The sequence below is a fragment of the Artemia franciscana genome, chromosome 15, assembly GCF_032884065.1.
Source record: "Artemia franciscana chromosome 15, ASM3288406v1, whole genome shotgun sequence".
In the NCBI taxonomy this organism is placed as follows: domain Eukaryota; kingdom Metazoa; phylum Arthropoda; class Branchiopoda; order Anostraca; family Artemiidae; genus Artemia; species Artemia franciscana.
This window is the reverse complement of record NC_088877.1, coordinates 11,386,395-11,401,838: the sequence shown is the minus strand read 5'-3', so window position 1 is coordinate 11,401,838 and position 15,444 is coordinate 11,386,395. Positions and strand designations below refer to the sequence as shown.

The following is a 15,444-nucleotide window of genomic DNA, read 5'->3' as shown; positions in this document are numbered from 1 at the left end:
TGCTTTTGTACTACTGAATTTTTTATTATTTTACTCTTTACTTTTGCAACTTTTATATTTACTTTTATACTCTCCATCAGTCGCAATTTCAATAAGAGGACTGTATCAATTGTTCTTTTTTTCAGAAGTTGTCTCCAAAAACCTAATCAATAAGCTAATTTCTCTGCTTTATGCTTTTGTACTACTGAATCTTATATTCTTTTACTCTTTAATTTTATACTCTTTACCGTTGCAACTTTTATAATTTAATTCTATACTCTCCATCAGTTGCAACTTCAATAAGAGGACTGTATCAATTGTTCTTTTTTCGAAAGTTGTCTCCAAAAACCTAATTAATAAGCTAATTTCTCTGCTTTATGCTTTCATACTACAGAATCTTTTATTCTTTTACTCTTTACTTTTATATTCTTTACTTTTTGTGGAAAAATCTAGTTCTTAAATTTAAGTCAAAAAAATAGGACATGAGTCACATCTAAAATGTAAGAAGAGTAAGAAGTATCAATAAAGGTTTAACGAGCTGGTGGAAAAGGATCAGTAATGAACAAAGAGAAAAAGAAGTATGGAGTAGTATAAAGCAATGAAGTTGATGAGTAGGTAAAAAAGGAGCCGGTAATAAATAAAGAAAAAAAAATTAGGGATTAATTATTGTTGGTAATTTTAATTTTACCTAGATAAAGAAAAAAAACAAAGGCGAAGAAAATCAGTTAAAATGTTGTTTTCGCTTTACATAATACTTGTTTCAGTTTATTTTTTTTTCTATACGTAGGAAAAGTAAGACCATGAGTTGAGCCTCATCGAAACAGAAAGGCTATTTGTGATAAATCTCGTCACTCGAAAATGTTTCGTTCTTCTTACTTACTTAAAATTTGAGTGAAATGTCAATTTGATATAAAAATAAATCTTATGGGCTTACAAAGATACCTGAAAGAGATCAATCAATACAGAATTAAAGTAAAGTAACTTCTTATTTATTTGTCTGTGGATTGGAAACGAACAAAGAAACAGATTGATTATCTTGAATGCATTTCAGATACTATGAAAAAAAGATTGCAGGGTTCAAGCGGGTCGAACTCCGAATCTGAACATGGTTCTATGAATGCGAACGAGGTTAGACAAGAACAGGTTTCGTAGTCAAAAAAGGGGCTAGTGAGAAAATTTCTTTTTGAAAAGGGCACAAATGATAATGATACCCTGTTTTGCCTCATGATTGGGGTGTAATTTTCTGGTAAGGTTAGGGGCAAAGGAACTTTGAATTTTGTTTTGATTGGAAGAGGGGGAGGGGCACAAAAATTCTTATCTATTGTGTTTGACAATAAGAAAATGATTTAGACTTAGATATTTGTGCTTGTTATGTCTGTCGACTTTCCTGATAGTTATTATTATTAATCGTTAATTAATTTGGTGCTCTAGAGGTCTGAGTTCTGCTGAAACGGGCTTTTAAATGTGTTTGTCTTTGATGGTTGTTGAACCAGAAAACGCACATATAGATCGTTAAAACTCATGCTGTCTGTTGTCTTTTATAATTTAATGCGTCTATATATATAAAGCCATAGGAAAGTGTTGGTTGTAAGTAGTATGACCCGTTTAGTATAAAAACACAAATTAGGTTTAGACACCAACGGAGATTGTTCTTGCTTTACTATTTTGCACCACAGTCACTTTGACAAAATTACGTCAAAATACATTCACCATGATGTTTTCTGAGCTGAAGAAGAGGGGGGGGGATACCCCATGTACTGCACCTATGAGATTTTCCTTTGGTCTTGGAGACTATGAGCTTAAGATACTTGCGGTAACGATGTATAAATTCTTCTAATCTTCTGGAAAGTTATACTCTAACCACTATTTTTGTGACTGCAGCTTGGACTGTGATTATTTGCGACTGTGACTACTTTTGATTGTGACTTGAACTAATTACGACTGTGCTACTTATGTCTGCTTGCACCTGCGATTAGTTGCTACTGCGGTTGCGGTTACTTGCAATTGTGGCTAGTTGCGATTGTGTCAGTGACTACTTGTGACTGTGAATGCGATTACTTGTGATTGTAACCACTTGTGATTGGGACTTCTTGCAAGTGCTTATGACTAGGAATACTTTTAATGCGACTACTTCCGACTGTGACTACTTGTGATTGTTTGTGACTGTGACTACTTGCGACACCCCCTGCAACTATTTTGAATATGACTGAAACTACTTTCAGCTGCGACTACTCTTGGTTTGGATGTGATTACTTGTGATTGCACCTATTTATGATTGTTCTTTTTCTTTCTTTTTTTAAAGAAAAAAAAATCGTAATAAAAGGAATTACGATCGAGTCAGGCATTCGTTGTTTACATAATATTATTAAGATATAGTTTTCCGGTAATATGGAAGTTTGTTAAAAGTTATGATTTTTCAGTGTCTGTGAGGGGGTTGGGCCAATCCCAGGAGGGAGGTGTTTAATATCAATGCTATAAAGTATTAATTTGATTGTTTACAGGTTGGAGACGAGGTAACCATCAGCCTAAACTGTACGGCGCCTCTTACGCAGTATTCTTATCAGATCCTTGGTCGGGGTGACATTTTGCAGGCTCGAACTATTACAGCCAATAATGAGACTGACCATTCCTTCTCATTCATTTTGAGTTCTCAGATGGCACCAACTGTCCGTGTTCTTGTCTTCTTTTTGGTTGATGATGAAATTGTAGCGGATTCTCTTAGTTTTGATGTTGAAGGCGCTTTTCAAAACTTTGTAAGTTTGGCATCTTTTGTCGAATATTTAACATATTCTTAGGTAACAAATTTTTCACAAATTGTAATTAACGAATTTTAACCTATAACTTAGATATGGAAGAAGCTTTCCAAAGCTTTGTGAGTTTGGCATCGTTTGTCGAATATTTAATATATTCTTAGGTTAACGAATTTTAACAAATTATCATTAACGAATTTTAACCTATGACTTAGATTAGATGTGGAAGGAGCTTTTCAAAACTTTGTAAGATTGTTAGGTTAACGAACATTCTTTTAGTAAGATTGTTAGGTTAACACATCCTTAGGTTAACTAATTCTAACGAATCAAAATTAGCGAATTTTAATATATACTTTTGATTAGATATGGAAGGAGCTTTTCAAAACTTTGTAAGTTTGGCACCGTTAGTCGAATATTTAACATATTCTTAGGTTAACGAATTTTAACAAAATTTTAACCTATAACTTAGATTAGGTGTGGAAGGAGGTTCTCCAAACTTTGTAAGTTTGGCATCGTTTGTCGAATATTTAACATATTCTTAGGTTAACGAATTTTAACAAATTATAACTAACGAATTTTAACCTATAACTTAGATTAGATGTGGAAGGAGTTTTTCAAAACTTTACATGCTCTGTTTCATTTGTCGATTTTTTAACCTATTTATTTATAAATATCCACTCTCCCATGTATCATGTAGCCTTCTATATCATGGGTTGAAAATTTATTATTTCGAGATTTTGTTTAATTTAGGAAGGAACCAAAGTGGACGAAAAACTAAGAAGAGCGGAATTTTTGACTTTTATGGCTATTTTTTAGCTATTATGGAGTAGGATTTTTGGCTATTATTTGGTATCTTGAATTAAAAACTAGTTGTGCTTCTATCATTGCCCATTAGCGTTTCCCATTTAGAACTAGAAAATCTCAAATCAACCATCATTTTAATATGTTAAAATTTGAATATTAGTGAACTGTTCAAGTATATTTAGATTCAGCAAAATTTTTGAAAACAGACTTTGCTCTAAGATTTTTGATTTCTTTAATTTTTATTAATCGTGAAATATTTTGGAGCAGGTTAGTGTGCAGAACATACACTAGTTAACGGTGCATACATGTGTATATTTTATCCTTTTTGCCAAAGTGGTTCTCTCTGGCCAAACGTAAAGCTAAGCATAAAAAAGTTAAAAACTCAACCAATATCTATATTTAAGTTTTCATAATTAACTTTATGATTTTGATTAGTAACGCTGAATGATTTTGTTTACTTCCTCGAAGATGAACTTAGTCTCATCGTATCACTTTTTCATGCTCTTTGCTACGTATCTGATTTAAAAAAAAACTTACTTTTATTTGAAAGGAAGACAACACTCCTTGACGAAACGGCCATTCTGTTATAGACTCTATCTGGTCGCATGTTACGGCTACCACTACTGCTAACAACCCTCTGCAGAACGAAGTCGCCTGGGACAAACACAGCTGGGCTGCCTCCTCCTTAACTCTAATTTATTCGACGCCTCATATCCTAGCCCTCAGCCCTCCCAGGGACGACCTGCTTTTTCTTTAGCCCCAGATGGACTGCCAAAAACCACAATAATTTGGCAATCTATCAAATTATGTGCTAGCCATAGCTATTTGTCTGATTATTTACGGGTAGTAAAAGTTACCTATTGACTGATCACATGTCAAACAACAAAATGTATAAATAATGTGGTTCAATCCAGTTAAAAAATAGTTTGGAAGAATAAAAAGATGAATCTGCAAACCAAGAATAGAATATTGGAGGCTACAGTGATGACAGTGGTCAGATATGGCTCTGAAGCAAAAATAAAGCCATTAGGGTATTGGACGCTTGGCTGTATGTGACATCATTCGTGTAAGAAATGTTTTTCAAAATTAGTTTTCTCAAAAACGAATTTTCCTGATGTCGTTACTTATCCAGATCGATTTTTTTAACACTTGAAACAAACAATTATCTTATTATGAACAATCTTATCAAACGAATAATAATCACCGAGCGAAACTTGGTCCCATGGTATACAGATTACTATCGTAATTGTGTTGCGGAGCAACACTACTGCTTTCGTAGTTTTTTTTTGTTTTTTTGTTTGTTTGTTTTTTCACCGTGATCAGCGACCTGTAGCTCCGAAGTGGTAAGAGTTAAAAATTTGAGATTTTTCAGAGGGAAGGGAAACGTGAAACAGAGTAAAAAAGTTCCAGAGAAGTTCCTAAAATTTCTAACAGTTTTCCATAAAAAATAAATAAACCGTTTTTTTCTTAGAAACTCTGCGTTCGATGTTTGGCGTCAAGTTAAGACGACCCTAGCTTCGGAAATAAACTTGTTAGAAATACAGTTATGCTGAACTCATGTAGAACTTTCATTTGTCTCATCGAGAACCGGAGCACAAAATTCCGTAGCTCTTACAGATTTCCCGGAAATAATTCTGGAAATGTCCATCTCGTTCCGATTTTTTTTGGAATTTTGTCAAATTTTCGATTTTGATGTTTCTTATATCTTTATCGAGTAGTGCTATGAAAAGTATGCAAGAAGAAGTGAAGTGTTCTATATACCAAGTTGCTTCGTTCTCTAAGAAATAATTTCCGAAGTTTTGACGTTCTAGAGGTAACTTCTGTTCTGGACCAGCTAGAATTTTTTTTTCCAACGCGGTTCGACAGGTCTCGATCTCCTAATAACTGGAGCTTACAATAGTTTCTCCGAAATAAAATTCCTTCTTTGGGTTTTTCTATTTGGAAGTTTTGTCATGCCCTCGGGGCAGTTTAAATTTTTGGGTGAATTTGGTTTGTTTTATATTTTCCTAGCTTAGACCATCAAAAGTTAAGCAGAAAACTATAAGACGTTATTTCCGTATCTCTTTCAGATTTCCCGGAAATAATTCCCGAAATGTGCGTCTCGAAACATAATACTTCGAATTGGCGTCAAGACGGCCCTAGTTTTGGAAGTAAACGTTTTAGAGATAAAATAATTATGAGCTCATATAGAACTTTTATTGATGTTTTCGAGAACTGAAGCATGAAATTCCGTAGCTCTTACAGATTTCCCGGAAATAATTCCGGAAAAGTCAATCTCGTTCCGATTTTTGAAATTTTCTTAAATTTTCGATTTTGATGTCTATTTTATTTTTATCGAGTAGTGCTATGAAAGTTATGCAAGAAGAAGTGAAGTGTTCTTTATACCAAGTTGCTTCGTTCTCTTAGAAATAATTTCCGAAGTTTCGACGTTCTAGAGGTAACTTCGGTTCTGGGCCAGCTAGAATTTTTTTTCCAACGCGGTTCGACAGATCTCGATCCCATAAGACTGGAACTTGCAATAGTTTTCCGGATATAAAATTCCTTCTGTAGGTTTTCTATTTAGAAGTGTTTTCATGTCCTCGGAGCAATTTCCGATTTTTGCCAATTTTTGTTTGTTTTATATTGTAGGGCACAGTTGCACGTGTTGCTCCGCAACTGTGCCCTAAGGAACAGGGCACAGTTGCTGCAACACTTCCCGTTGCACAGGCAACGGAGGTCTAGTTTTTCTAGTGCAATGCGTAGCATTTAATGCGAAGCAAATAAGAATCCAAGACTCGCTTCGCAGCTAGCAAACTGGAATGTCTTTCTCTAAAAGCTCAGAATCAACTGATTTATCAACAAACAAATTGCGCTTCGAAACTCTTCCCACTTGTGTTAAAGGTTTTCAACCTTCGTGGATCTCTAATTTCAGTCAACAAACGATTTATGAAAAATATTAACGGACTAGGAGGGAAAAATATTAAGGGGATTTCGAGGCAAACATATCGTTTACTTTAAAAAATAATGTTACGTTAATTTCCAGAAACGTTTTCGAAGAAAAATTAAAGGTAAATATACAAGTACAGACAGTTAGTGCTCCTTTAATTATATTAGATTACACCTTCTCAGATTGTTCCTTTTTCAAGAAGTGTGATCTTTTTCATGATTTACAGCAAAGCGCGAAATATCGCTCAGAACATTTAGTAATTGCTGATAATGAAAACAAAATGGGCGGGGGAGGGTTTATTCTACTAGATGTACAAAAGACGTCCGTGACGCCTTTGCATAGACCTACGGTAGAAAACAGAGCATAGAATTCTTCGCATTTGCCCAATTGTAGCTACTTGTAAGAAAAAAAGTGAGTTAAGGGTCCTCTTATTTAATTCTTCTTTACAGGCTGATATCGAAGTTGATCCATTGCAAGGTGAACCTGGCAATGACGTTAGTATAAGGGTCAAGTCCAAGCCCAATTCTTTTGTTGGTTTACTGGGTGTGGATCAAAGTGTCCTCCTCTTGAGAAGTGGCAATGATATTACCCAGGTACGCTTACTCTTTGTATCTCTTATTCTACTACATTTGGTTGTATTCCTTTTTTGTAACTCCCCCCTCTCTCTCTCTCCCCCCTCTCTCTCTTTCTCCCCTCTCTCTCTCTCTCCCCTCTCCTCTCTCTCTCTCTCCCCTCTCCCCTCTCTCCCCTCTCCCCTCTCCCCTCTCCTCCCCCCCCCCCCTCTCTCTCTCTCTCTCTCTCTCTCTCTCTCTCTCTCTCTCTCTCTCTCTCTCTCTCTCTCTCTCTCTCTCTCTCTCTCTTTTGTTCCCAAAGAAGATGTTCCTTCTTTCTTTGTCACTGCTTTTCTGACGGAAATGAAGAGCAAAATTAAGTTTTAAAACAACAAACAAAATTATTGCGTCGTGGTTCATTGAACATACGAACATTCAACATATCGAACGTATTTCTATAAATGTAGTTCAAAAGAATCAACTCTTGGTGATTCTCTAAATTTCTAGAATTTCGCAAGACTGAATACTGACATCAAGTAAACTGAAAAATATTAGAGTAAATATTTAAACTGAAACTGATTAAACATCAAGTAAACATTTAAGCTGGAAGCTGATATCATTTAGTAAACTGGACAAATATTATTGTCAGATGACCTGGTATAAACATGGTACCCCGAAAGAGTCGAGCCTGTCCTTTGCATAGGCCATAGTCCATAGAATTGGGTCTATCGCCATGCCGAAGTTGTCCTATAGAGGGATTCTCCAGCGATGTTGTTCTGCGTCACCATACAATATAACCCATTACTGGTTATTGAATTTATTAGCAGATTAAAATTGAAAGTCCAGAGCAGCTAGCTGTAATGCCTGACCAAGAATCGTGCACGGTTAAAGAAAGCATAAGGTAAACAACTATGTTAAAGATGATACATATAATTATATCCTGTTATAATCCTGTTATGATTCTGTCATAGCTAGAATAGAATATATTTTATTCACTGCAATAGCTGGAGCTAAAAAAAAAAAAAAAAAAAAAATTAAGGCAGCAAGTACTGCTCCAAGGTCAATAAATTAAATTGAGTCATAATGAAATTAGTATAAGTCAAGAATCTATTTTCACGATTAAATAGCGACCGTTTATATAGAATGTTTCATAATAATCGTTTATGTATAATATATATAATATAATAAAATTATATATAATAAACATTATATAATAATGTTTCATAATAATCTAACCCATTACTGGTAATTGAATTTATTAGCAGACTAAAATTGAAAGTCCAGAGCATCTAGAGCATCTAGACCAAAAATTATGCTTAAAGAAAGTATAAGGTAAATAACTATGTTAAAGATAATACATAATACATATAGTTATACCCTGTTATAATCCTGTTATGATTCTGTCATAGTTAGAATGGAACATATTTTATTCACTGCAATAGCTGGAGCTAAAAAAAAAAGGTACTGCTTCAAGGTCAATAATTTTAAATTGAGTCATAATAAAATTAGTATAAGTCAAGAATCTATTTTCACGATTAAAATAGCGACCCTTTATGTAGAATATTTCAGAATAATCGTTTCATTTACTTAATCTATGGTTTGAAAGGGGGAAGTTAACATAGTGCTTTAAAACTTTTTGTATATTACTAATTAATGAGTTAGCAAACTATGGATCTGTGTCGGTGTGTCCCGTTATGCCAGGAGTAATACAAAAGTATTTTCCAATGAGGTTATCAAAATATAGAAAAGCAATATTGTGTCCTACACAGTGTGGTTTCTGTTATGGTTATACTACCCTGGAAGCAGTTATAACAAGTATGGAAAATTCAGCTGTTTATTCTGAGAACATGGTATGAAGGCAGAATTTTTTTCAGGGGGGGGGGATACTTACAATGTTAATTTGTATAATAAGTACCCAGAAATTTATAAAGATTTAAGATGTTTGGGGCAAGGGGGAGGACTCTTGTGAACATTCCTACTGATAATTTTTTTTTGCTATTTTCTTTATTAAGGCTGTTTTGACGCTGTCAGGTATGAAATTTTGCTGAAATGACTTCACAATAGCCTAAGTGCAGTTTTCCCCCAAGAAACGACAATGAAGGGCTTAGCTAAAAATATACAAGTTTCAAGGAAGGAAAGTGAGCAGTGGTGTCAATTCACGAAAATTTATTATTACAAGGAGGTATATTAGGAGGATATTAGGAGGTATACATTATAAGGAGGTAGCTGTCGGCAAACCTGTCGTTTATCTTTTTTTTATCCAAAAAGGTATTCTTCTATGTTCAAAGGGACAAACAATCTAAAGAAACACAAAATTCTCCCTCCCAACAGAAGTCAATGCCAATCATAAAATAACCCGTAAATTAGCTACGTATATAAAATATCAGGGGGGGGGGGGTATATATCCCTCCCCCAAAATTTTGTGTCACTTAGAGTGATCTCACTTTAACCCACCTCGTTACTACCTCGGATATCAGATTTGATAATACCCTTTTTCATTTATGCAGAGACAAGTTTTAGAAGAATTGAAAACTTACGATAGCAAAGAAGAGCCAGATTATACCTCCTGGTTTAGGAATCGTAAGAAGCGATCATTATACTGGTGGCCGAAGTCTTCTACTACTTCTGAAGTATTTTTGAACACAGGTGTAACCGTACTCACTAATGGAATGGTATATTACAAAGATGATGCGAGTAAGTTTTTGACTTTTATTTATATGTGTACGTCAAGGTTTGCTGATTATAAACTGTCGCATGCAGACAATGGTCCGCGTAGCGCAGGTACCGATGTCCTGATTCCCTGTCTTTCAGTGAAAGCGCAATGAATGGTTGATAACAAATCATCTGACGTTTCCCACGTTTTTCCCCATATTGCTCCAGGTACCCATTTGGAGATGGGTTGACTCTGACTGAGCTTAAAGATTCACACCACTGACCCCAGTTTCTAACCAGATAATCAGCGATACCAGGGCTTGAACCCCTGTCCTAACGGACACAGGGTTGCACGTCCATCGCGCTAACCACTCAGCTAGTGCTCGGCGAGGTCTGTGGCTAAAGGTCCTTTAATAAACCCCTTTTGCCGCTATTTATCCCACTTTTCCGCCCTCTTAAAAAGGATGCTCTCAGGATTGTTTAAAATCGACACACCAAAGTAAAGAATCAACAAAATTAATTTTAAATCAAATGATGCTAAATCAAAATCAATCTTTTGATGAAAGGAAAAACAGTACAAATTTATTAAATTAAGAAAAAAAAGTTTTAATAAACACTTTAGATTCGATGGAAATTAGCGATAGCTTCTTCTGTCGCTATTTTGATGCATTCTCATCCCCCTAGAAACGGATGATGCATCTAATATAATTGTGGAAGATTACTTCGAACCGACACGCAAAATTAAAGATTGAATAAAAATGATTTTACAAGTTTTAGGACCGTAACTTTAATAGGAATAATTGCTTGTGCCTTTTTATTATTTGGCTTTCAATGGAAAGCTCCATCGCAGTCTTTTTCTGTATTTGTGACTCATTAGTATATATATAGCGCAACTCATTAGTAGTTGTAATTTTGTGTGGAAAGAATCCAGGGATATGCAGAGAAACATAGCTCCGAGCCCTTCCCTTCCCCAGAATACTAGGATTTTTTTACTACTTTTTTTTAATACTTTTTTTTTGATTTTTTTAATACTAGGATTAGCCAAAATCTTCAACCGTTTCTGAAGTATATCCGAACATAGGCGCAACAAAAAGTCAGAAGTATCATTTAGCTATATCATATTCTTAAACAGGAACTTCCACTGGATTGTGTCCCTGTCCTCCCTCACCTGCCACAAGTCTGTATATGTTTATGATTTGTCTGACAACCTCTTGCATATTTCTATTTAATTTTCACGTTTTTCGCCTTTTGAGGTTTGCCCCGTTTCTCTCCTAAAATGTCTTTCATAAAAGAAATTCATATGCCTATTTGTAATTTTATTGTTTCAAATGCTGGACAATTTAGATTCAGAAGTGAACTGAATATACCATTATTAATAGACTTAAATGTTTGGATATTGGGCTAAATAGAAAATCAATTGTTTGTTTTTCACATAAAATCAGGATCTTCGAGCAAGTTTGGTTTCTTTACTTCACAATTCGTGTGACGGATTATCGTGTGATAATAGCTAGCTTTTCGTTTTAGTTTACTACCGTTCGGCATTTGGCGATGGCAGAGCCATCTATGAAGCAATGGCGAATGATCATAGTGCGACATTTGTAAAAGCCCCTATTTCTTTCAAAGCGGGCATTACGCTGCGTCATGAATTTCCTGAAACTTGGCTTTGGATAAATAATCAAACTGAGTAGGTGAAACTCTGAGTAATGCATGCAAATGATTGCCCGCCCCCACCCCCTATGTTCTAAATGCTGGTGATGCGTTTCCTTTTCCGGCATGCATATTCTTCTTTTGTTCTTCTAATACTTATGGTCCTAATTTGAAATTTTGGTAAGATGATTGTTAAAATTCAGTTTCTCGAAAATTTTTGGACAAATTTGATTTAATCATCTCTAACCAAAGTGAATCATTGCCCGTCTCTTGGTAATTCGATTTCTCTTTGGGGTGCAAGATATTTTTTTTTTCTTCTAATCTGTGTGCCCCATATTAGAAAGTTTGTGTAAAATTGCAAAAATTTGCCTTCAGAAAAAAGAATCTGTTCAATTATCGACTATTCAGCTAAACCGAAGCGATTGATTGCCAACCCGTTCTCAGTGATGGTGATGCATTCTTTTTTTAATATGCAATCTCTTCTTTTTTATCTTATAGTTCGTTTACTTCGTATTTGAAACTTTCGGTAAAGTCGTTGTTAAAATTCGGTTTCAGAAAAAAAAATCGACTGGTTAAGTCAGCTTTTGATTGAATAACAGTGGATGATAGCTGAATTGCTTTTTTTTTATTATCTCAAATTTGCAAGAAAAATATTCGAAAATTCTGGTTAAATCTGGTTCCGGAGAAGAATTTTGGTTTAATCTGGTTAAATCAGGTTGGTAAATAACGCTTGCGATTGATTACCTATCCATTTTAAATGTTGGTAAAAAGTCATTGTTAAAATTCCTCTAATTTGTATGTTCTGTATTCGAAGATTTCAGCACAATGTTTGTTTACGTTTTTTTTCGTGAAAAAAATGGGTTCAGTGTGGTGAAATCAGCTTTGGTAAAATTTATTACACTTGCGAATGATTTTAAATGCCAATTGCATGCTCTTCTGCCGGAGTGCGCCTTTTTCCCTTTTTATCAATCCGTATGCTCCATATCTCGTCACCTATGTACTCACAATATTGATTCTCCGTAATGGTTATATATTTCAATATGGAGGCACTCCCCCCTTGGGAAACTCTGCCTGATATATCCCCCTGCAGATCCCCCCCCCCGAAAAAAAAGAAAATTCGCCAGAATTTAAATTTTTTTATAATTGTTCATGTTATTACTTATATCTATACAGATGAAATGAATTTGGTAAAACAAAGAGAGTAAACTACACTGTATATTTATATTTTGAATTTAGTTTTGTACCGAAGTATTGCTTTTGACGATGACCAGCTGATGCTAGAAGCCAAGGAGACAAAGCTTCAACTTGTTGGTACAACTGGAATACGAGTCCGTAAGAATTTCCCAGAAACATGGCTCTGGGAAACATACGAATCTGGGTATTTTTTAAGTTTTCCGCTGATCAAATCATATCAAACTAACTGCTTCCACGCTAGGCCTTAATAAGATCAATATTCTCTTAATAGGGGCTATATATGACACTTCAAAAAGAATAATGTCTATAGGTTATATTTAAGGTCGGCACCATAGTTTGAATTAATTTGTGCAAGTCTCCCCTCCCTTACCTCATCGTCACGGATAACGTAACTTTTTTGCTTTACGCAACTTGTGACAGTTTTCTTTAAAATATGTTATATGGTCTAACCTCGCCATAAAACAGTTTATTTTCTGATATACCTTCGATGCAGCTAAAACATAGAATTGTTTCTATCAAAATATACTCATTCAATCTGTTTTGATCGATTGAGCTGTTTTTCAACGGCTTGGTTGAAATATTTCAATGCTGCTGTTCAGTCGCTGAAACGCGCAAAAACAAATTACATCTGCTTGGTTGAAATATTCCAAAGCTGCTGTTCAGTCGTCATGACGATGAAACGCGCATAAAAAGGTGACGTCTGCTCGATTGGATTGTTCCACAGGTGCTATTCAGTCGTCGTGACGATTAAACGTGCAAAAAAAAAAAAATAACGTCTGCTCGGTTAAAATGTTGCAACGCTAATACTCAGTCGTCGTGACGATTAAACGTGCAAAAAAGATGACGTCTGCCTGGTTGAAATGTTCCACCGGTACTATTCAGTCGTCGTGACGATTAAACCTGCAAAAAAGATGACTTTTGCTCAGTTGAAATGTTCCACCGGTGCTGTTGAGTCGTATTGACGATGAAACGTGCAAAAAAAAAAAAAAAAAAAAAAAATAACGTCTGCTCGGTTAAAATGTTGCAACGCTACTACTCAGTCGTCGTGACGATTAAACGTGCAAAAAAGATGACGTCTGCCAGGTTGAAATGTTCCACCGGTACTATTCAGTCGTCGTGACGATTAAACCTGCAAAAAAGATGACTTATGCTCAGTTGAAATGTTCCACCGGTGCTGTTGAGTCGTATTGACGATGAAACGTGCAAAAAAAAAAGATGACTTATGCTCAGTTGAAATGTTCCACCGGTGCTGTTGAGTCGTATTGACGATTAAACGTGCAAAAAAGATGACGTCTGCCTGGTTGAAATGTTCCACCGGTACTATTCAGTCGTCGTGACGATTAAACTTGGAAAAAAGATGACTTTTGCTCAGTTGAAATGTTCCACCGGTGCTGTTGAGTCGTATTGACGATGAAACGTGCAAAAAAAAAGATGACGTCTACTGGGTTGAAATGTTCCAATGCTACTACTTAGTCGTCATAAGGATTAAACGTTCAAAAAAAGAGTCTACTCAGTTGAAATGTTCCACCGGTGCTGTTCAGTCGTCTTGAAGATTAAACGTGCAAAAAAGATGACGTGTGCTCGGTTGAAATATTCCAAGGCTACTACTCAGTCCGTGATGATTAAACGTTAAAAAAAAAAAAAAAATGGCATATGCTCAGTTGAAATGTTCCACCGGTGCTGTTCAGTCGTCATGACGATTAAACGTACAAAAAAGATTACGTCTGCTAGGTTGAAGTGTTCCACTGGTGCTGTTCAGTCATCTTGACGACTACACGTGCAAAAAAAAGATAACGTCTGCTCGGTTGAAATATTCCATCGGTGCTGTTCAGTCGTCATGACGATTAAACGTGCAGAAAAAGATGACGTCTGCTCGGTTGAAATATTCCGCTGGTGCTGCTCAATCGTCTTGACGATTAAACATGCAAAAAAAGATGACTTCTGGTCGGTTGAAATGTTCCACCGGTGCTGTTCAGCCGTCGTGACGAGCAAACGTGCAAAAAAAGATGACGTTTGCTCTGTGGAAATGTTCCAACGTTACCATTCAGTGGTCGTGACGCTGAAACGTGCAAAAACAGATGACGTCTGCTCGGCTGAAAACTTCTAATTTTCCATAGGTAATAGTGGCAAATATATCTTGCATTACACAAATAATTTCTGAAATCAAATTTAGATGCCGTTGAAATATTTTTAGCAGCTCGAAAAAAGTATTCGAAATGGAACACAATAACAGCTTGACTTTGTTTTTCATTTTTATCATAAATGTTAATAAGACATAATGATACCGTCCCGGTTGGTATATTATGCAGGTTCTTCCATTTTTGCAAATATATTAAAATATTACATACTATTACTTTTAAAATGGTGAAAAAAATGGAAGCAAAATTTGAAATTTCTGCGTAAATTATTGAATTTGAACATTTGAATGTCACATCAAAATTCAAATTTAGGCTTTTTATTATTATTATTATTATTTTTTGTAGAGGGGTATTATTTGGTGTTTTTTTTTTTAGAAAGGTACCGTGTAACGAAATTTATAGAGTATAGTTACCTTATAAGAGTGGAAAGTTGTCGAAATATATCACCAACGCCAGTTAGCATTTAGCGGTTCTTGCATATTTTTTTTTCTAACTTGGTAGTCTTTTTTTATTTTATTTTTTATAGAGAGATTGAAATAAGACACTTAGACACTTATCACTACACTTACGCTGCCAATTGCACTAATTTTGTCATTACTATATTCAAGCATGCCAAGGAACGGCAGACACTAGATGGCAGTAATTTTTTTAACACTAAAAGCCAGTTTCCGCTCTTAATTACTAGCTTTTGTTTTAGGTCCACCCTGATGATTCAAATTATTTTTTTTTGCTTCAAAACGAGTCTGTGTTACTTCAGTAAAGCTATGGCTACGAAAATGTATATAGATTTCCTGAAATCTATG

General features: G+C 35.2%; 1 protein-coding gene across 1 annotated transcript in view; it reads left to right on the top strand.

The window, feature by feature from the left end:
- The window catches only part of LOC136036527 (CD109 antigen-like), a 64,728-nt gene that overhangs the window by 32,053 nt on the left and 17,231 nt on the right, over window positions 1-15,444 (top strand). Inside the window, 6 exon segments of the mRNA XM_065718830.1 lie at window positions 2,481-2,732; window positions 6,909-7,052; window positions 9,518-9,704; window positions 11,187-11,346; window positions 12,559-12,687; window positions 15,168-15,280. Coding sequence (XP_065574902.1) covers window positions 2,481-2,732; window positions 6,909-7,052; window positions 9,518-9,704; window positions 11,187-11,346; window positions 12,559-12,687; window positions 15,168-15,280 — 985 coding nt within the window.